A 14,467-nucleotide genomic window follows, 5' to 3' on the forward strand; every position below is an offset into this window, starting at 1 on the left:
TTATATATATAAAAAAAATATGTTTTATTTCCAAAAGTCAAGATGTTATCGTGAATATATATTTCATGCAAAAGTTCCCATGTAGTAGTTATGAATCACATATGATTCACTTGATAGAAAAGAGTATATATTGATTCTTTATGTTACACACGATAATAACCGTGTGTTTACTTGTATCCCCCCCCCCCCCCTTAAACGTGTATAAAAAGCAGTGATAAACATTTGAAAGTGTAGTTTATAGGGGTATGAACTCACTTGATTGATTAGGGAAAGCGAGATGAAAATCGAGCAGAACTTCGGCTTATGAAAGTCGATTTTCTCGGGATTCTCGGGAATCTCGAAAATCTCGGGATTCTCGAGAGAGCAGAACCTTCCTTCGGAACTTGATTGTGAAAACCGGGGCTTTGGGAGGGCTTCGGGAGCTTAACCGCAGAGTTTCAGCACGAGAGAGGGAAGAATGGAGCACCTAAACCCGACACCCCAAGAGTTCTATTTATAGGGGGTATTTTTGAGTGCCACGCCATGGCTAGGGTTGGCCACGTCGTGGGGAGAAATTCTATCCTCTTCCATTGATTGGACTCCCTCAGTCATTTTCCGGGTCGTGGCAAAACTGTGCCACGTTGTGGGGAGGCCTGACAGCCTCAGATTTTGGACCCCGAACTTGTAAAATCCATAACTTTCGCGTACGAGCTCCGTTTTCGATGTTCTTTATATGCACGTGTAGCTGAAAATATGATCTACAACTCTCGTTTAGACTTCATCGGCAAATTTTGACTTTATTTTTAATTATTTATTTTTAACGGGCCGGGACACGAAAAGTCCGTGTAAAATCCATAACTTCTTCATCCGATGTCCGTTTTCACCAGAATTTTCGCCGTTGCGCTACTATTGTTGAGACCTTCGATTCTCATTTAGGTTGTTTTGTTCAAAAGTCTCTTGGGCTCTATTTCTAGTTTTTAGCTATCTAGTGCTATATTCGGATCTTGGAAAAATCATAACTTCCTCATACGAAGTCAGATTTGGACGTTCTTTTTGTGTAAGCTCACGGTTTAATGTTATATCTAACTTTCATTTACATACTTAAGGCTAAATGCTATTGTATTGAAACTTCGCGTTTTTCGTTTAATCGGTGTTGTCGGTTTTGTCGGAAATCTTAGAATAGTCATAACTTCTTCGTTATAACTCGGATTTTAGTGTTCTTAGTATTTCTGTAAACCTTGGCACAATATCTAACATAATAGATATTCTTATAAAGACTTTTACATATTTCATTTTCAAAGTCAATTTCATTATTTCAAAGGTAGCTACAATACTTGACTTTTTAGGTCATTACATAAAGTTGAAATATCGGGTTGTCACACATGCGAAAATCACAAAGATAATAGCATATTACACAATCATCGGGCCCCGCCCAACATACATACCAATACATATACATGTAAGAGTCATGTAGAAAAATGGCATCCTAACATAATAACCATGGGCCGATGTTGGTGCCTTCGACCCGCTAAACACAGTGAGGAGACTCACCTCGCACTACTGAAGTCTCGCAGATAAATCTATGGTTGCTGGCTAACAGATCCCTTAACTGTCAATATCAAAACAACACCCAATTAACAATTGGGTTCCAATGTATAACCATAAATCCATACTTGGGGTAAAAAGACCATTTTACCCTTAACCTAGCTTGGTCCAAAACCAAGGCCCAAACTCACACTTTGAAGGCCCAAAAGCCAAATAATAAACCAAGACCCAATTATGGCCCAAATTTCCAAATTGGGCCCAAACCCATTACATGGGCCTTACCCTAATGCCCATCCAATTTTCCTAGTCCACACACTTGTTCTCAGATGGCCTATCAAGAACCCAAACACCTAAGCCTAAAAGAAAGGCCCAACTCGAAGGGTTAAGTAAGAAAACTTAACACATTAAGGACTTAATCCAATAAGTTCATCACTCTACTAGGTCAATCATACAATGTTGTCGGACATAATTCATAACTCCAATCCAACGGTCCAAAACGCGGGTCCCGGCAAGTCGTTAGCTAAAGTTTCCAAGATCAGGGTTTTCTAAACCGCAAGTAGGGTTTCCACCTGAACACATGCCAACTAGGTCCAAGATTATGTTTTAGATTAATTTGGTTTTCACTAGGTCGGGCACCATCCACTACCACCTCGGGTAGTGGTGGTTGACGGCGGTTTTACGGCTACAACCACCACCTCACGGTGGTGGTGGGTGTTTTCCTAGATTTTTCTCCAGCCAATAACACTCATACAACATCTCATCTTACAAGAAACACACTCACACACACCATATAACATACACAGCCACCCACGTGGTAGCAGATGGCAATCGGAGAAAGAGACATCAACCACGGCAGTTGCTAGGAACGGCGACAACACAACGAAAGAAAAGGCGGAGGAGGGAGAAGATTAGCGACCTAACTAGCAAACAACGATATCAACACCCACAAACCTTGCTCTCTTGACCATCCCCGACTAATACGACGTCGGGTTCGTAACCCTCACCTTGGTCGGCAATGAGGGCAGCAGAGGTGATGCTCGGCGGTACATGTGTGACTAGAAGGCGATGACGGCTGGAGTATGGGGGTATAAGGGTGGCGGCTAGACAAATACAACTAGTGTTTAGGGTTTGGCTCCATGTTCCTTAAAATGGGAGGGGAAGGGTAGTGACGGGTTAAAACATGTCTCAATTACAAACTTCATTCCATTTTTACAAGATTGGTCCCTGACTCAACAAATCCTTTTCAATTTAACTCCAAAATTTACCAAACATCCCCTGCCTTCTGAAATTCTTTACAAAGCCACCCCAAAAGTCACATTTTAAGCCCCAACGTCCAAAATTATAACATTTAACTCCCCGAAGCCAAACCCCTAGCTAAATTATTATTGATTTTTTGGTCAAAATCAATCGTAATTAATAACATCTCGAAGTTTAGGGTTTATTTTCGAAATGGGGTGTTACAACGGACCAATAAGAATTTAGTAAAAATTAATTTATTATTTAATCAAATAAATATTGATATTAAATGATTTCCATAATTATATGTATATTAAATGATATCCACAATTATAATTCTTTTTTTATGAAAACTAATTTAAGTCTCCATTAATGTCAGCAATAACATTCTTTCAGAATAAATTCACATCTAGGGTTTCATGTATGAGTTCATGTTTTGTTTCAGGACACACTCACTCAAAATACAACAAAATTATCTAGAACATGGAGAACGAGAGTTTCTATTAGAATGAGGGTTTATTCTAAAAGAATGAGAGTGTATTATACTAAAATATAATCCAATTTTTTATGTTCCAAGCAACTTTGTTGTATTTTGAGTGAGTCGGTCCTAAAACAAAAAAACGAATCCATAAATAAAAATATAGATTCGAATTCATTCTGAAAAAATATTATTGCTGACATTAATGAAGAATTTAAATAGTTTCCATTAAACATTAATTATAATTATGGATATCGTTCTATACATTGAATTATAAAAACCATTTAATATCTATCTTTATTTGGTTAATTAATAATTTAATTTTTATTAAATTCTTATTGATCCATTTTAGCACACAATAGATGTAGGAAACACATCAACCTATATATATATATATATATATATATATATATATATATATATATATATATATATATATATATATATATAGAGAGAGAGAGAGAGAGAGAGAGAGAGAAAGAAAGAAAGAGAAACTTTTAAGAATGTTTTAGGTACTTAAAGATGACTTGGATACCAATACTCGCTTAATGGGATTACTCATAGTTAGAAGTGACCTAAATATTTATGCATCTTCATATATAGTTTCTTAAACAACAATGTATTTTAAATCTGTAGTTTAAATGTAATTAAAATATGTTTTGAACTCTTATCCATGCAATTTCTTATTCATTCATAATAAGTGTATGCTCGATTGTGATTGAGTACTATCTGAACACATAATTTAAATAAGATGTTCAACACATAATTTGAATATCTAAAATAAAATTTGTATGGAAAATAGATTATAATGATGATGATAAATTCAAAATGATGCTAACAACATTGTTTTGTGGCAAATATGTGGTTATAAAGGACTTTGATCGTTAGTCTTACTAGTTTAATGATATTTATTTTTAGAACAAATTACACGAATGGTCCTTTAGCTTTACAGTTTTTCCCTGATTTGTTCCTTATGAAACTTTTTTCCCTGAAATGGTCCTCAAGGAGCAAACCTTGAACACGAAAGGCCCCTGTGACTAACTATGTTAACAGATTTAGTTAAGTTTTGTTAAATGACACAAATGCCCTTTATTTTATGCACACAAATGGTCCTTACAACTCTCCCTCTCTCTCCCCCTCTCCATGATTCATCACACACACACTTAGAGATAAACTAGATGAAGATTTTGGGATGAACTAAATGACGATCTTGGGTTCTGGTTCAACACAGAAGAACCTCTCTCTCTCTCTCTTGTACGTCTCTTTCCCCCTCTTCCTGGTGGTGAAGATCTAGGTTCAAATTCAACACATATGAACCAACACACACTCTATAATCGACAGGACACACAAAATCCAGAGATCGAGGGAAAAAGTCCCTCTTGTGTTCAACAACTATTCTTCAGGCATAAGATTGAACTGCATTGCAATTGCGAAAAATTGAAAGCCATAAAGGGCCAACTGCTACACCTGCGAATGAAGAGTAAATTGAGTACCTGATTTGTGTGTACATGAAATAGATTAATACAACTAGAAGCCATAAAAGGCCTACTGCAAACCTGTTGTTGTTAGCAAAGAATTGGTGCCATTCATATGTGACATTTGTGAGGTCTAGAAGATCTTAAGTGGGTTATATCATTGGTGTTATTTGCAAGAATTAAATGAATAATGAAGAGAGAGAAAGAGACGTATACGAGATGTACAAGAGAGAGAGAGAGAGAGGGGTGTCTTTGTTCTTTAATTCCTTCTGTGGAGGATGGTTTGGATCCCTCCAAGCAACGATGATGATAACTTATAGAAACAAACACAACATAGTCCAGAGCTTATCGAAGAAATTGATCCCTACCCACTTCCTTTTGCTTGTTGTTATGAAGAAATTGCTCTCAATGTCTATAGACCACTTTAATTTCTCGAAGCACCTTCTCCTCCAGAAGTACTCGCTGATATCATCATAATTCTGCAAATTTGAATGTGGTGATGTTCTGTTCTTAATGTTCACTACCTCGGCCTTGACAGTATCGTAAATTGGTTTTAAAAACGTGATTCAAAAAATCATTTTCCCCAAAAATTGCAGCGGTGGTGGTTGCAACGGTGGTGGTCGTTGGTGATTGCAGTGGCAGAGTACTGGAATTAGATGGCAGCGGCGACTTCCTTGGCCGATTCCAACAATGGGTGTGGTCGTCTGTTGAAGGAGATTTAAGAGAGGAGAAACATTTGTGGATCCAATTTTGACTTTATCAGTCAAACATTGTTAATTTATCCATACATTAGAGAGAGAGAGAGAGATCGGGAGAGAGAGAGAGTTGTAAGGACCATTTTGTGTGCATAAAATTAAGGGTATTTTTGTCATTTAATAAAACTTAATTGAATCTGATAATAGAGTTAGTCACAGGGGCCTTTCGTGTGCAAGGTTTGCTCATTGAGGACCATCTCAGGGAAAAAAGTTTCGTAACGACCAACTCAGGGACAAACTGTAAAGCTAAAGGACTATTCGTGTAATTTGTTCTTATTTTTATTTATAATTTCAACCAAAAAATTTCTAGATTTTTAGTGAAATAGTAAAATTGTTAAAGTAAAAATAAAAATAAAAATGGTGACAAGTAATAAGAATTTTCTAAAAGTAACCGTGTAAAATATAGTTTGCTGTAAAAAAGAGCCGATTTGAATTGTTTATCCACTAATCATGATTTCCTTATTAACAAAATAAATTTAGAACTTTTTTTTTTTTATAAACTGCGCCTTTGTTTAACGAACATATACGACTCCTTGTCCCTAAATCATTAATAATTTTTTTTTAATATTATTAAACTTTTCTAATATTGGGATCCTTGAAAGGTCAACTTATTCTCTATTTCACCAGTATTTCTCTTTCCTTCCTCCATTATTCGCCCGCCCTTTCCAGTAGCAGATTCGTCAATCAAAACCCTAATATCCGCTCTGTCTGTAATCTTATTCAATCGGATCAAACAAGCAAATCTGCATCCAATGGCCAAACGAACTCTACCGATCCTCAAGCAACTGCTTCACCGACCAGCTCCACCTGTTTCGACCCCATCCCGATCTGTCACTTACATGCCCCGGCCAGGTGATGGTGCTCCTCGCACAGTCACCTTAATCCCCGGAGATGGGATCGGTCCCCTCGTTACCGGAGCTGTCGAGCAAGTAATGGATGCGATGCACGCGCCGATTTACTTCGAAAAGTTCGATGTTCATGGTGACATGAAGACCATACCAGCGGAAGTCATAGAGTCGATTAAGAAGAATAAAGTGTGCTTGAAAGGGGGTTTGAATACTCCCATGGGTGGAGGGGTTAGTTCGTTGAACGTGCAGTTAAGGAAAGAGCTTGATCTGTACGCATCGCTTGTAAATTGTTTTAATTTGCCTGGATTACCCACGCGCCATGAGAATGTTGATATTGTGGTGATTAGAGAGAATACTGAAGGCGAATACGCAGGGCTCGAACACGAGGTTGTTCCTGGTGTGGTGGAAAGTCTTAAGGTATACTCTAATCCAAGTATCGTTTTCCTTTCATCTCCATCCAATTTCTATTGAATATGTAAAAAAAAAAAAACGTTATGGATTCTGAAACTTGCACATGTAAGTAGGTACTTGATGTATGTATTCTGAATAATCTTAAGGTTTAGCTAAGTTCTAAGCTTAGAATCTTAGGTCAAGTAAAGAAGTTTAGGGAAGTAGATGATAGTCCCTGAAATGAACTCAATTTCCCTAGAAGTTTGGGTTGAGAATGTAGAATTACATGACCATTTGACCCTTCTGTTTCAAAAATGATCTGAAGTTTCCATAATTTTCAGGTGATCACAAAGTTTTGCTCAGAGCGAATTGCAAAGTACGCGTTTGAGTATGCTTACCTCAATAACAGGAAAACAGTGACAGCTGTCCACAAAGCAAACATCATGAAACTTGCAGATGGTTTGTTTCTAGAATCTTGTAGAGAAATAGCAAGCAAGTATCCAGGCATAAAATACAATGAGATCATTGTGGACAATTGCTGCATGCAGCTGGTTTCAAAGCCAGAACAATTTGATGTTATGGTCAGTAATCATTATACAATTATGTCACAACTCATAATTCTTTGCTTTCTATGAATCTTTTCAAGATTTTAAGTTTTTCAAAATGCCACGTAGATTTAAGTGTGTGGTTATTGTTTAGGTTACTCCTAATCTTTATGGAAATTTGGTGGCAAATACTGCTGCTGGTATTGCTGGTGGCACTGGTGTCATGCCTGGAGGTTGGCGCTCCTTTAAATTTGATTATATTTGCATAATTATTCCTGCTTTTTATCTGGATACCAATTCTGTAATTGTGTAGATTTTCAAACAAAATTTCATAATTGGTCCTTGTTCTTTGCAAAATATCTCACTTTGAGGACAACTATGGAAACCGTCACGCCACCGGTCTCTATGGTTTTGAAACCTTGCATGACTGGCGTTAACTTTAACTTTTGAGTAGTTAGTTTTTTCTAAATGACCTAAATGCCCTTGGACCAAATCTGAGAATTGTGTATACCTCAAGGATCAATTCTGCAATATACACTTCACTTTTTTTATAGAGTCCGACTCTTATTATTTCTTTTATTCTTTATTTTAGTCTATTATCAAATATTCAAATTGAAAAGTATTATATTGAGTTTAAACTATTGATATCGCATGTAGAAATATGATTTAATTTGTTACAATATTTTCAATTGAAGTTTTTTCTTTTACTTGAATCAAAATAAATAAAAACATTAGAAAACACAATAAATAACTAAAATTATAAAAAAAAAAAAAAAAAAAAAAGGTCTAAAAGGTAAAAAAAATGTTATCAAGTTGTTGAAAAATAAATTAAAAAAAAAAGGAAAAAAATTAAAGTGTGTGTATATATACATTTCAAGATTTCAAAATTACACAACTGTTCCTTGAGGTTTGTTGAATATTATTGTAGATTTGGTTCAAGGGTAAAATGGTCTTTTCATAAAAAGTAACAGCTGAAAAGTTGGTTTTAAAACTCAGAAGGACCATTCATGAAATTTTGCAAACCACAGGGACAGTGGCATGACATTTTCCATAGTTGTCGTTAAAGTGCAAATATATTTTGCAAACCACATGGACCAATTATGAAAATTTGTGTATATATACTAAACAAATGGGCTAAATGCAATTAATAGAAACACCCTTTCATCTTCTTTAATAAAAATTATTATAGGATCATACTTCCATTCCTTTCTATTTCTCTTAATAAGTAACTTTGATAGTTTGAATAATCTATCAAATTAGCAGTGAAAATTGCTTTGTATTTGGATGATAATCACCTATATATATATATATATATATATATATATATATATATATATATATATATATATATATATATATATATATATATATATATATATATTTTTTTTCTTCTTTCAAATCAATGAAAGTAGGTGGCTATTTCTTGCATTTAATTAACATATGGGAATACAAATTGTAGGTAATGTGGGAGCTGATCATGCTGTGTTTGAGCAAGGTGCATCAGCAGGAAATGTTGGAAAACAGAAGATAGTGGACAGAAAGACAGCAAATCCAGTGGCATTGCTTCTTTCATCTGCAATGATGCTCAGACATCTTCAATTTCCTTCTTTTGCTGACCGATTGGAAAACTCGGTCAAACGTGTCATTTCGGAGGGAAAATACCGAACAAAAGATCTCGGTGGGAACAGCACCACTCAAGAAGTTGTCGATGCTGTCATTGCTAAACTTCAATAGATCACTTCCAATTCCAATTCCAATTCCAAATCATCATCCTTTTGATTTTGATATGATTTTTATATTTCTTCACAGATTTTTATTCCTTGTGAATAACATAATATATTATGATGACCTTTGAGGCAAGATGATAAAACATTAAAGACTTCAATAAGAATCAATTGTGAGATGTTTGTACCAATTTTCAACATATCATTTGTTTTTCTGCATTTACTTACTCCAACTTAAATGTAGCTATGCTATAATGAAAAGAAATTTAAGTAGGATACTATAATACATAGATAAGTGAAGGTACTTTGTTATTTTTTGCATTCATTTTGTCTTAAATTATCATACAAACATTAAAAAAAAAAAAAAAAGATTATATACAACACTTTGGCATTAAGTGATACATGCATCACATCCCTTTTTTTGAAACCAATTCCTTTCAAATGCTTTCTCCAATTCACTCTGTTGTATCCTACAAAGCCACAATAAGTCATGACCTAATTTACACGACTTTATGAATTAAGTCGTTCTTTCTTGCATTAAGTAAAAAAGAAACAGACTTACAGTCAACAAGTATATCAGCAGTAGTCAAGATTGTGTTGTGTGTAATCAGATCAGTTTTTTTTTTTTTTTTTTCCAAATCCCATCTAACGCCCAACCTGTGAAAACAAAGATAAAATGCAACACAATTTAGCAAAACAAAGCCACAATAAAATAAATAAAAAAAAATTCATGGCACGACCTTTGTTAAATTCAAATCCTCATGCAGAAACCACCATGGCCCATTCTTGTTTAACAATCTAAACAAAAACACAAAAAAGTTAGCTCTCTCTCTCTCTCAAAGAAGATGAAATTACCGATATACCCTTTGTCATGTCATGAAATCACACAATTACCTGATAAGCCCTGCCAACATTCGTAACCCCATGAAGAGAGTCAAACCCGACCAAACGCCATGAAGACCAAAACCCGAGGGAGCATAGTAAAGAAAAGCAGACGATAAAATCCCAACAAGCATCTACAATAAGTGAAAAAACATATTTAATCCAAGGGCAAATACGTAATTTTATATTCATGTCTAAAAAAAAACATACCATGGAATAAGCAGCATACGGGAAGTCTGAAACTCCATAATGCAAACCATCAACAATAAAAGCCAAAGCATTCAAAGGCTGACTAGCACTCACAAACTTTTTCCACAAAAACAAAACACATCAGAAATGTATATATATAAATAAAATAACAAGGGTATTATAGGGATTTTACCAAAACCCCGGTTCTAGCAATCGCCAATACTCCAACATCCTTAGTGAACAGTGTGACTATAGACCCAAATGAAACTCCCAATATTGCAGCCAAAGTAACACCCATCACAAAACCAATCTAAAGAAAATAACAAACATTAATTAACTTTTATAAAATAAAATTAAAAAAAAAAAAAAAAATCTTTATATATTATATAAAGAAAATAATTATTAATTAACATTACAGTCAACACAAAGTATGTGATATCCTTCACGGATCTATAATCCCCTTTTGAAACCGAACTAGCAATCAACGCCTAAAACAAAAAAAAAAAAAAAAAAAATAGTTAAGAAGTCAACTATCCGACAAATAGTCAAAACATTATCCTTAAACTATATGTCAAGTCAAAGTCAAAGTCAAGATTTGGTGAACTTATACCTGACCAGATGCAGCCAATGCATCTGTAATAAGAGAAACAGCCAACCAAACTTGCAAACATATCTGATGAGCAGCCATGGCTATAGGACCTTGTCTAGCAGCCATTGATGTTGCTAAGGTTGTTGTTGTAAGAACTGCAAGTGTTCTTCCAAGAAGAAACCCACCTAAAAAAACAAAACACAACTTTTTAGTTTTTAAAATACAAAATAATAATAATAATAATAAGATATTTTATTACTTACCAGATTTCATATAGCAACCGAATTTAAGTGCTCCTGGTTTTGGAGGAAGTAATACAGCTCTTTTATTAAGGTGCCATATCATTAAAAATGTGACAATGTATCTGAAACAATATGATTAAAAAAAAAAGGTAAGAATTAAGATAAAACTTTTTTTTTTTTTTAATTTATAAAAGGGAGATTTATTATTTTTACGTACTGTGAGGTAACAGTAGAAATGGCAGCTCCAGTTACACCTAATTTGAAGTAGTACATAAGAATGGGAAACAGAAAAACAGCTGAAGTATTACCAATGCCTGTAGAAAGAAAAAAATATATATATTATTAACCAATAGAAAATAATAATTAAACCTTTAAAATTGAAAAACAAAAAACTTGCCTAGACAAAATACAGGAGTCTTTGTGTCCTTAAAACCACGAAAAACACCTTGAAGAGCTAAAGAGACAACAACTGCAGGAGCACCAAGGGCTCTAAGGGAAAGAAACTGCTGAGCTGGCGCATGCATTGAAGAAGCCTGTATAATATAAACCAATAATTTCAACAATTTTATGCAAGAAATAGCAATTAAAGTATAATGCTGTAATAACAGAAAACTATATATAAAAGTATTCTTCTGTTTCTTGCATTTAGCCCTAATTTGAAGTTCCCAAAAGATTGAAACTTACTGATGATATACCCATGAGATTAAGAAAAACCCCTGATCCAAAATATAAAGATAAACCCTCAAAGATTCCAATTCCAACAGCTAAAAGCAAAGCTGTAGAAACAGAAGCTAACTGTTTCCTTTCTGTCATTCCATTCCCATTTGCTTCATCAGAATTATCTCCTGTAAAAAAAAAAGGTAAATTTTTTTTTCTTGAAAACAGTAAAAAGGTAAAAAAAAAATTCCACCTTGGTTTTTAGCAATATCTTCAGCAACAAAAGAAGTGGCAACACTGAGAAGAGGAATGTTGAAAAGCTTTGAAACAATGTTAAAGATTGATATGGAGACTCCAGCAGAAGCCAACTGCACAGGACCTGTGAATAGGATATGATAAACACAAAAAGAAAAAAGGAAAAAGTTGAATTTACTAAATTAACCCTGAAAGCTTTTTAATCTTTTTACCTAATCTACCAATATAAGCTGTCTCCATTAACATGGCTAAAGGTTCAATAGCTTGCCCTGCAAGTGCTGGTAATGTGAGTGCAATGAGCTCCTTTTTTATATTCTTGGCACGTGATTTTTCAATCATTTCTGGTTCTTCTTTTTTAGCAATTCCCATTAAGTCCCTGAATATATATATATATATATATATATATATATATATATATATATATATATATATATATATATATATATATATATATAAATGTGAATCTTTTTCTTATTACACGAGTGAAAAACGATGATAAAGACTAAGTTTGAGGACATACGGATATACTTCTCTAATGTTTGCCACATCATCTTCTTCTTCCTGTGTTGCAATATTCTCTTCAGAAGAACACACACTAAAATCTGAATTTTTCCTTTTTATTGAAGAAGAAACATGCTTCCTTTTACGCATAATTGAAGAATACAACATCATCTTTGAGGGATTTGAAGAATATTTCAAATTGTGTGATGAAAATGAATCATGAACTCCTCCTATTGACAATTGTTCTGGTTTCTTTAACTTTCTTTTTGTCCTTTCACTACTTCTTGTAGCCAATCCATTATATACAACACCATCATTCAGTTGCCCAGAAGCCATATCTGTGTTATATTAAAACAAAATTTTGTCATATTCACTTATTTCTGTCTTTTATCTAATGAATAAGTTTAGTAATTTTATAAGCCTAGAGTGGAGTAGAGATACCAACTTCACAAACTTGTACAAATTTGCTAAAAGAGGAGTAGGTAAGTAAAATCATAATATAACAAAAAACTATGACTAAAATCACTATAAACAAATCATGGAAGACAAGAAACTGAATGGGTAGTGTAATAATGTAATATACATCTTATCTTACATACAAGAATAATAAAAAAGATGTAATATACATCTTATCATTCCAATATTATATAACTTTTATAGAAAGTAAAGATTATGTAAGAGTTGTCATTTTCAATGCCCTTAGCATCAAATTGGAAACATGACATTGATGGATGTGTGATTTTGTTTGGTTTCAGACAATGACATGTTAGGCAAATTTCATAATGAAATGCCATCATTTATAGATCAAGAAAGCAATGGGTTGATTTGTGAATGAATTAAAGAGTAATATGACTATCAATAATGGAAATTAATATTCTTTCTTCTTAGGTATAAGTGGTCACTTGGACCCACAAGATGAAAATGTTAAGAAGATCGATGTTATAAAGGCTTTGGATTCCCCAAATTAGCGACATTTGATGGAAACTGTTCAGATAAGACAGATAAAGTCATTCAGGAATAAGAAGGAGGTGGCAATTGGCATATCATCGAACACCTTAACTACAAATGACCATCAATCCATCATATGATTGAGGTCAAATGGTTCTTTTTCTACAAGCGCGATTGAATATGGAATATTCAAATTTTCAAGAACATATGATGAAATTATGTAAAATCCGTAATAAAATCCATATGGATTTTGAATCCAAATAGCGAAGTATATGACTAAAAAAAGAAGAAAAATACAGTTTTCCTTCTTGGAAATGGAGGGTTTAGAAAGATAACATCAAAACTGACAAACAAAGAGATGAACAAGCGCTATCTGAATTTCACAAGAAACACCCACTAAAAAGTGAAAACATTAGAGGCCTATAGAAGCGAATTTGATCAAATTAGCCTACAAAACCAAATTTTAGGCATCTGTCAAGAATCACATGGTTGTGTCACTGTGTGTTGCAATAAAAAACAAGAACACTCACTGAGATATAACGAAATCATTACGGAAAAGTGAAAACCTCAAAACCATGAAAGATAAGTAATTTAATACAGAGAGTAAAAAGCAAAAGCAAAAATGAAAATCGTGAATGAAGATGAAAGATTAACCTGAGTAGATAGGGATTTTCTGTTGATTGGTGGTACTACGAGTTTATAAAAGCGGCGGCATGCAAAGGCGTTACTGTCAACTCCGCCGTGGTTTTATGAATACGACGATGACGATGAATTCATGATTTTTCGTTTCGGTTATGTTACCCGGAAAATCCATTGTAACCGACAACCCGACCCGAATTGAATCTTTATTAGGGAGTTGTTTGGTTCCGAGTTATATAATAAATTAATAACCCGAAGTTATATAATAAATTAATAACCACGAAGCTATATAATAGTTTTTTTTGAAAAAAAAATCTCTTAATTTAGGTTAAAATATAAAAGTAAAAATAAGTTATATTTATCTGTTGCGCAAAATAGCGATGAGATTTAAAACCAAAATTGACACAGCTAAAACTGAAATACGTAGAATCGGTTCAGATTCCGGGTTTAAAGAATGAATTTATCTGGGTTTGGTTGTGTTAGGAACCGGAACCGTTTTAAGGACCGAAACCGGTTTCCGTGAAAAGTTTAAAACATACATCTCTTTTGTTTGAAGTCGAATTTGCATACGGTTTTTTCCGATGTGTAAT

General features: G+C 34.0%; 2 protein-coding genes and 1 long non-coding RNA gene across 4 annotated transcripts; 1 reads left to right on the top strand and 2 right to left on the bottom strand.

The window, feature by feature from the left end:
• Nucleotides 1-4,292: 4,292 nt before the first annotated feature.
• Nucleotides 4,293-5,611, bottom strand: LOC145011550 (uncharacterized). The gene is made up of 2 exons (XR_013664142.1): nucleotides 4,795-5,611; nucleotides 4,293-4,705 (listed from the first exon to the last, which is right to left on the bottom strand). It is a non-coding gene; the product is annotated as an uncharacterized LOC145011550 (long non-coding RNA).
• Nucleotides 5,612-6,067: 456 nt separating this feature from the next.
• On the top strand, nucleotides 6,068-9,166 carry LOC145011549 (isocitrate dehydrogenase [NAD] regulatory subunit 1, mitochondrial). Its single transcript, XM_078970289.1, has 4 exons — nucleotides 6,068-6,733; nucleotides 7,048-7,287; nucleotides 7,406-7,484; nucleotides 8,711-9,166. Exons 1-4 carry the CDS (start codon nucleotides 6,221-6,223, stop codon nucleotides 8,983-8,985), a joined length of 1,107 nt encoding a protein of 368 aa, XP_078826415.1. The 5' UTR covers nucleotides 6,068-6,220; the 3' UTR covers nucleotides 8,986-9,166.
• Nucleotides 9,167-9,265: 99 nt separating this feature from the next.
• LOC145011548 (MATE efflux family protein) lies at nucleotides 9,266-14,017 on the bottom strand. 2 transcript variants are annotated; one of them, XR_013664141.1, is made up of 16 exons: nucleotides 13,893-14,017; nucleotides 12,310-12,628; nucleotides 12,002-12,165; nucleotides 11,788-11,913; nucleotides 11,562-11,722; nucleotides 11,275-11,410; nucleotides 11,095-11,191; nucleotides 10,899-10,999; nucleotides 10,657-10,820; nucleotides 10,463-10,534; nucleotides 10,240-10,356; nucleotides 10,068-10,163; nucleotides 9,870-9,991; nucleotides 9,716-9,773; nucleotides 9,538-9,632; nucleotides 9,266-9,445 (listed from the first exon to the last, which is right to left on the bottom strand). XR_013664141.1 is itself a non-coding variant. In XM_078970288.1 (15 exons), the coding sequence occupies exons 2-15, from the start codon at nucleotides 12,624-12,626 to the stop codon at nucleotides 9,621-9,623; spliced, it is 1,743 nt and encodes a 580-aa protein (XP_078826414.1). In that variant the 5' UTR covers nucleotides 12,627-12,628; nucleotides 13,893-14,017; the 3' UTR covers nucleotides 9,537-9,620. The 2 variants fall into 2 exon arrangements, 1 of the variants encoding a protein (XP_078826414.1); XM_078970288.1 differs by lacking the exon at nucleotides 9,266-9,445 and having other exon boundaries at nucleotides 9,537-9,632.
• Nucleotides 14,018-14,467: the final 450 nt, after the last annotated feature.

This window comes from Lactuca saligna, chromosome 8 (genome assembly GCF_052625555.1).
Source record: "Lactuca saligna cultivar CGN05327 chromosome 8, ASM5262555v1, whole genome shotgun sequence".
Classification (NCBI taxonomy): Eukaryota; Viridiplantae; Streptophyta; class Magnoliopsida; order Asterales; family Asteraceae; genus Lactuca; species Lactuca saligna.

Bases quoted from the DNA above. Each gene is read 5' to 3' on its own strand.
- LOC145011549 (XM_078970289.1), top strand. From the start codon at position 6,221: ATGGCCAAACGAACTCTACCGATCCTCAAGCAACTGCTTCACCGACCA. The intron at 7,288-7,405 runs GTCAGTAATCAT...GTTATTGTTTAG, and splicing joins CAGAACAATTTGATGTTATG to GTTACTCCTAATCTTTATGG. The intron at 7,485-8,710 runs GTTGGCGCTCCT...TACAAATTGTAG, and splicing joins CACTGGTGTCATGCCTGGAG to GTAATGTGGGAGCTGATCAT.
- LOC145011548 (XM_078970288.1), bottom strand. From the start codon at position 12,626: ATGGCTTCTGGGCAACTGAATGATGGTGTTGTATATAATGGATTGGCT. The intron at 12,166-12,309 runs GTATGTCCTCAA...ATATATATTCAG, and splicing joins AACATTAGAGAAGTATATCC to GGACTTAATGGGAATTGCTA. The intron at 11,192-11,274 runs GCAAGTTTTTTG...TTCTTTCTACAG, and splicing joins GACTCCTGTATTTTGTCTAG to GCATTGGTAATACTTCAGCT.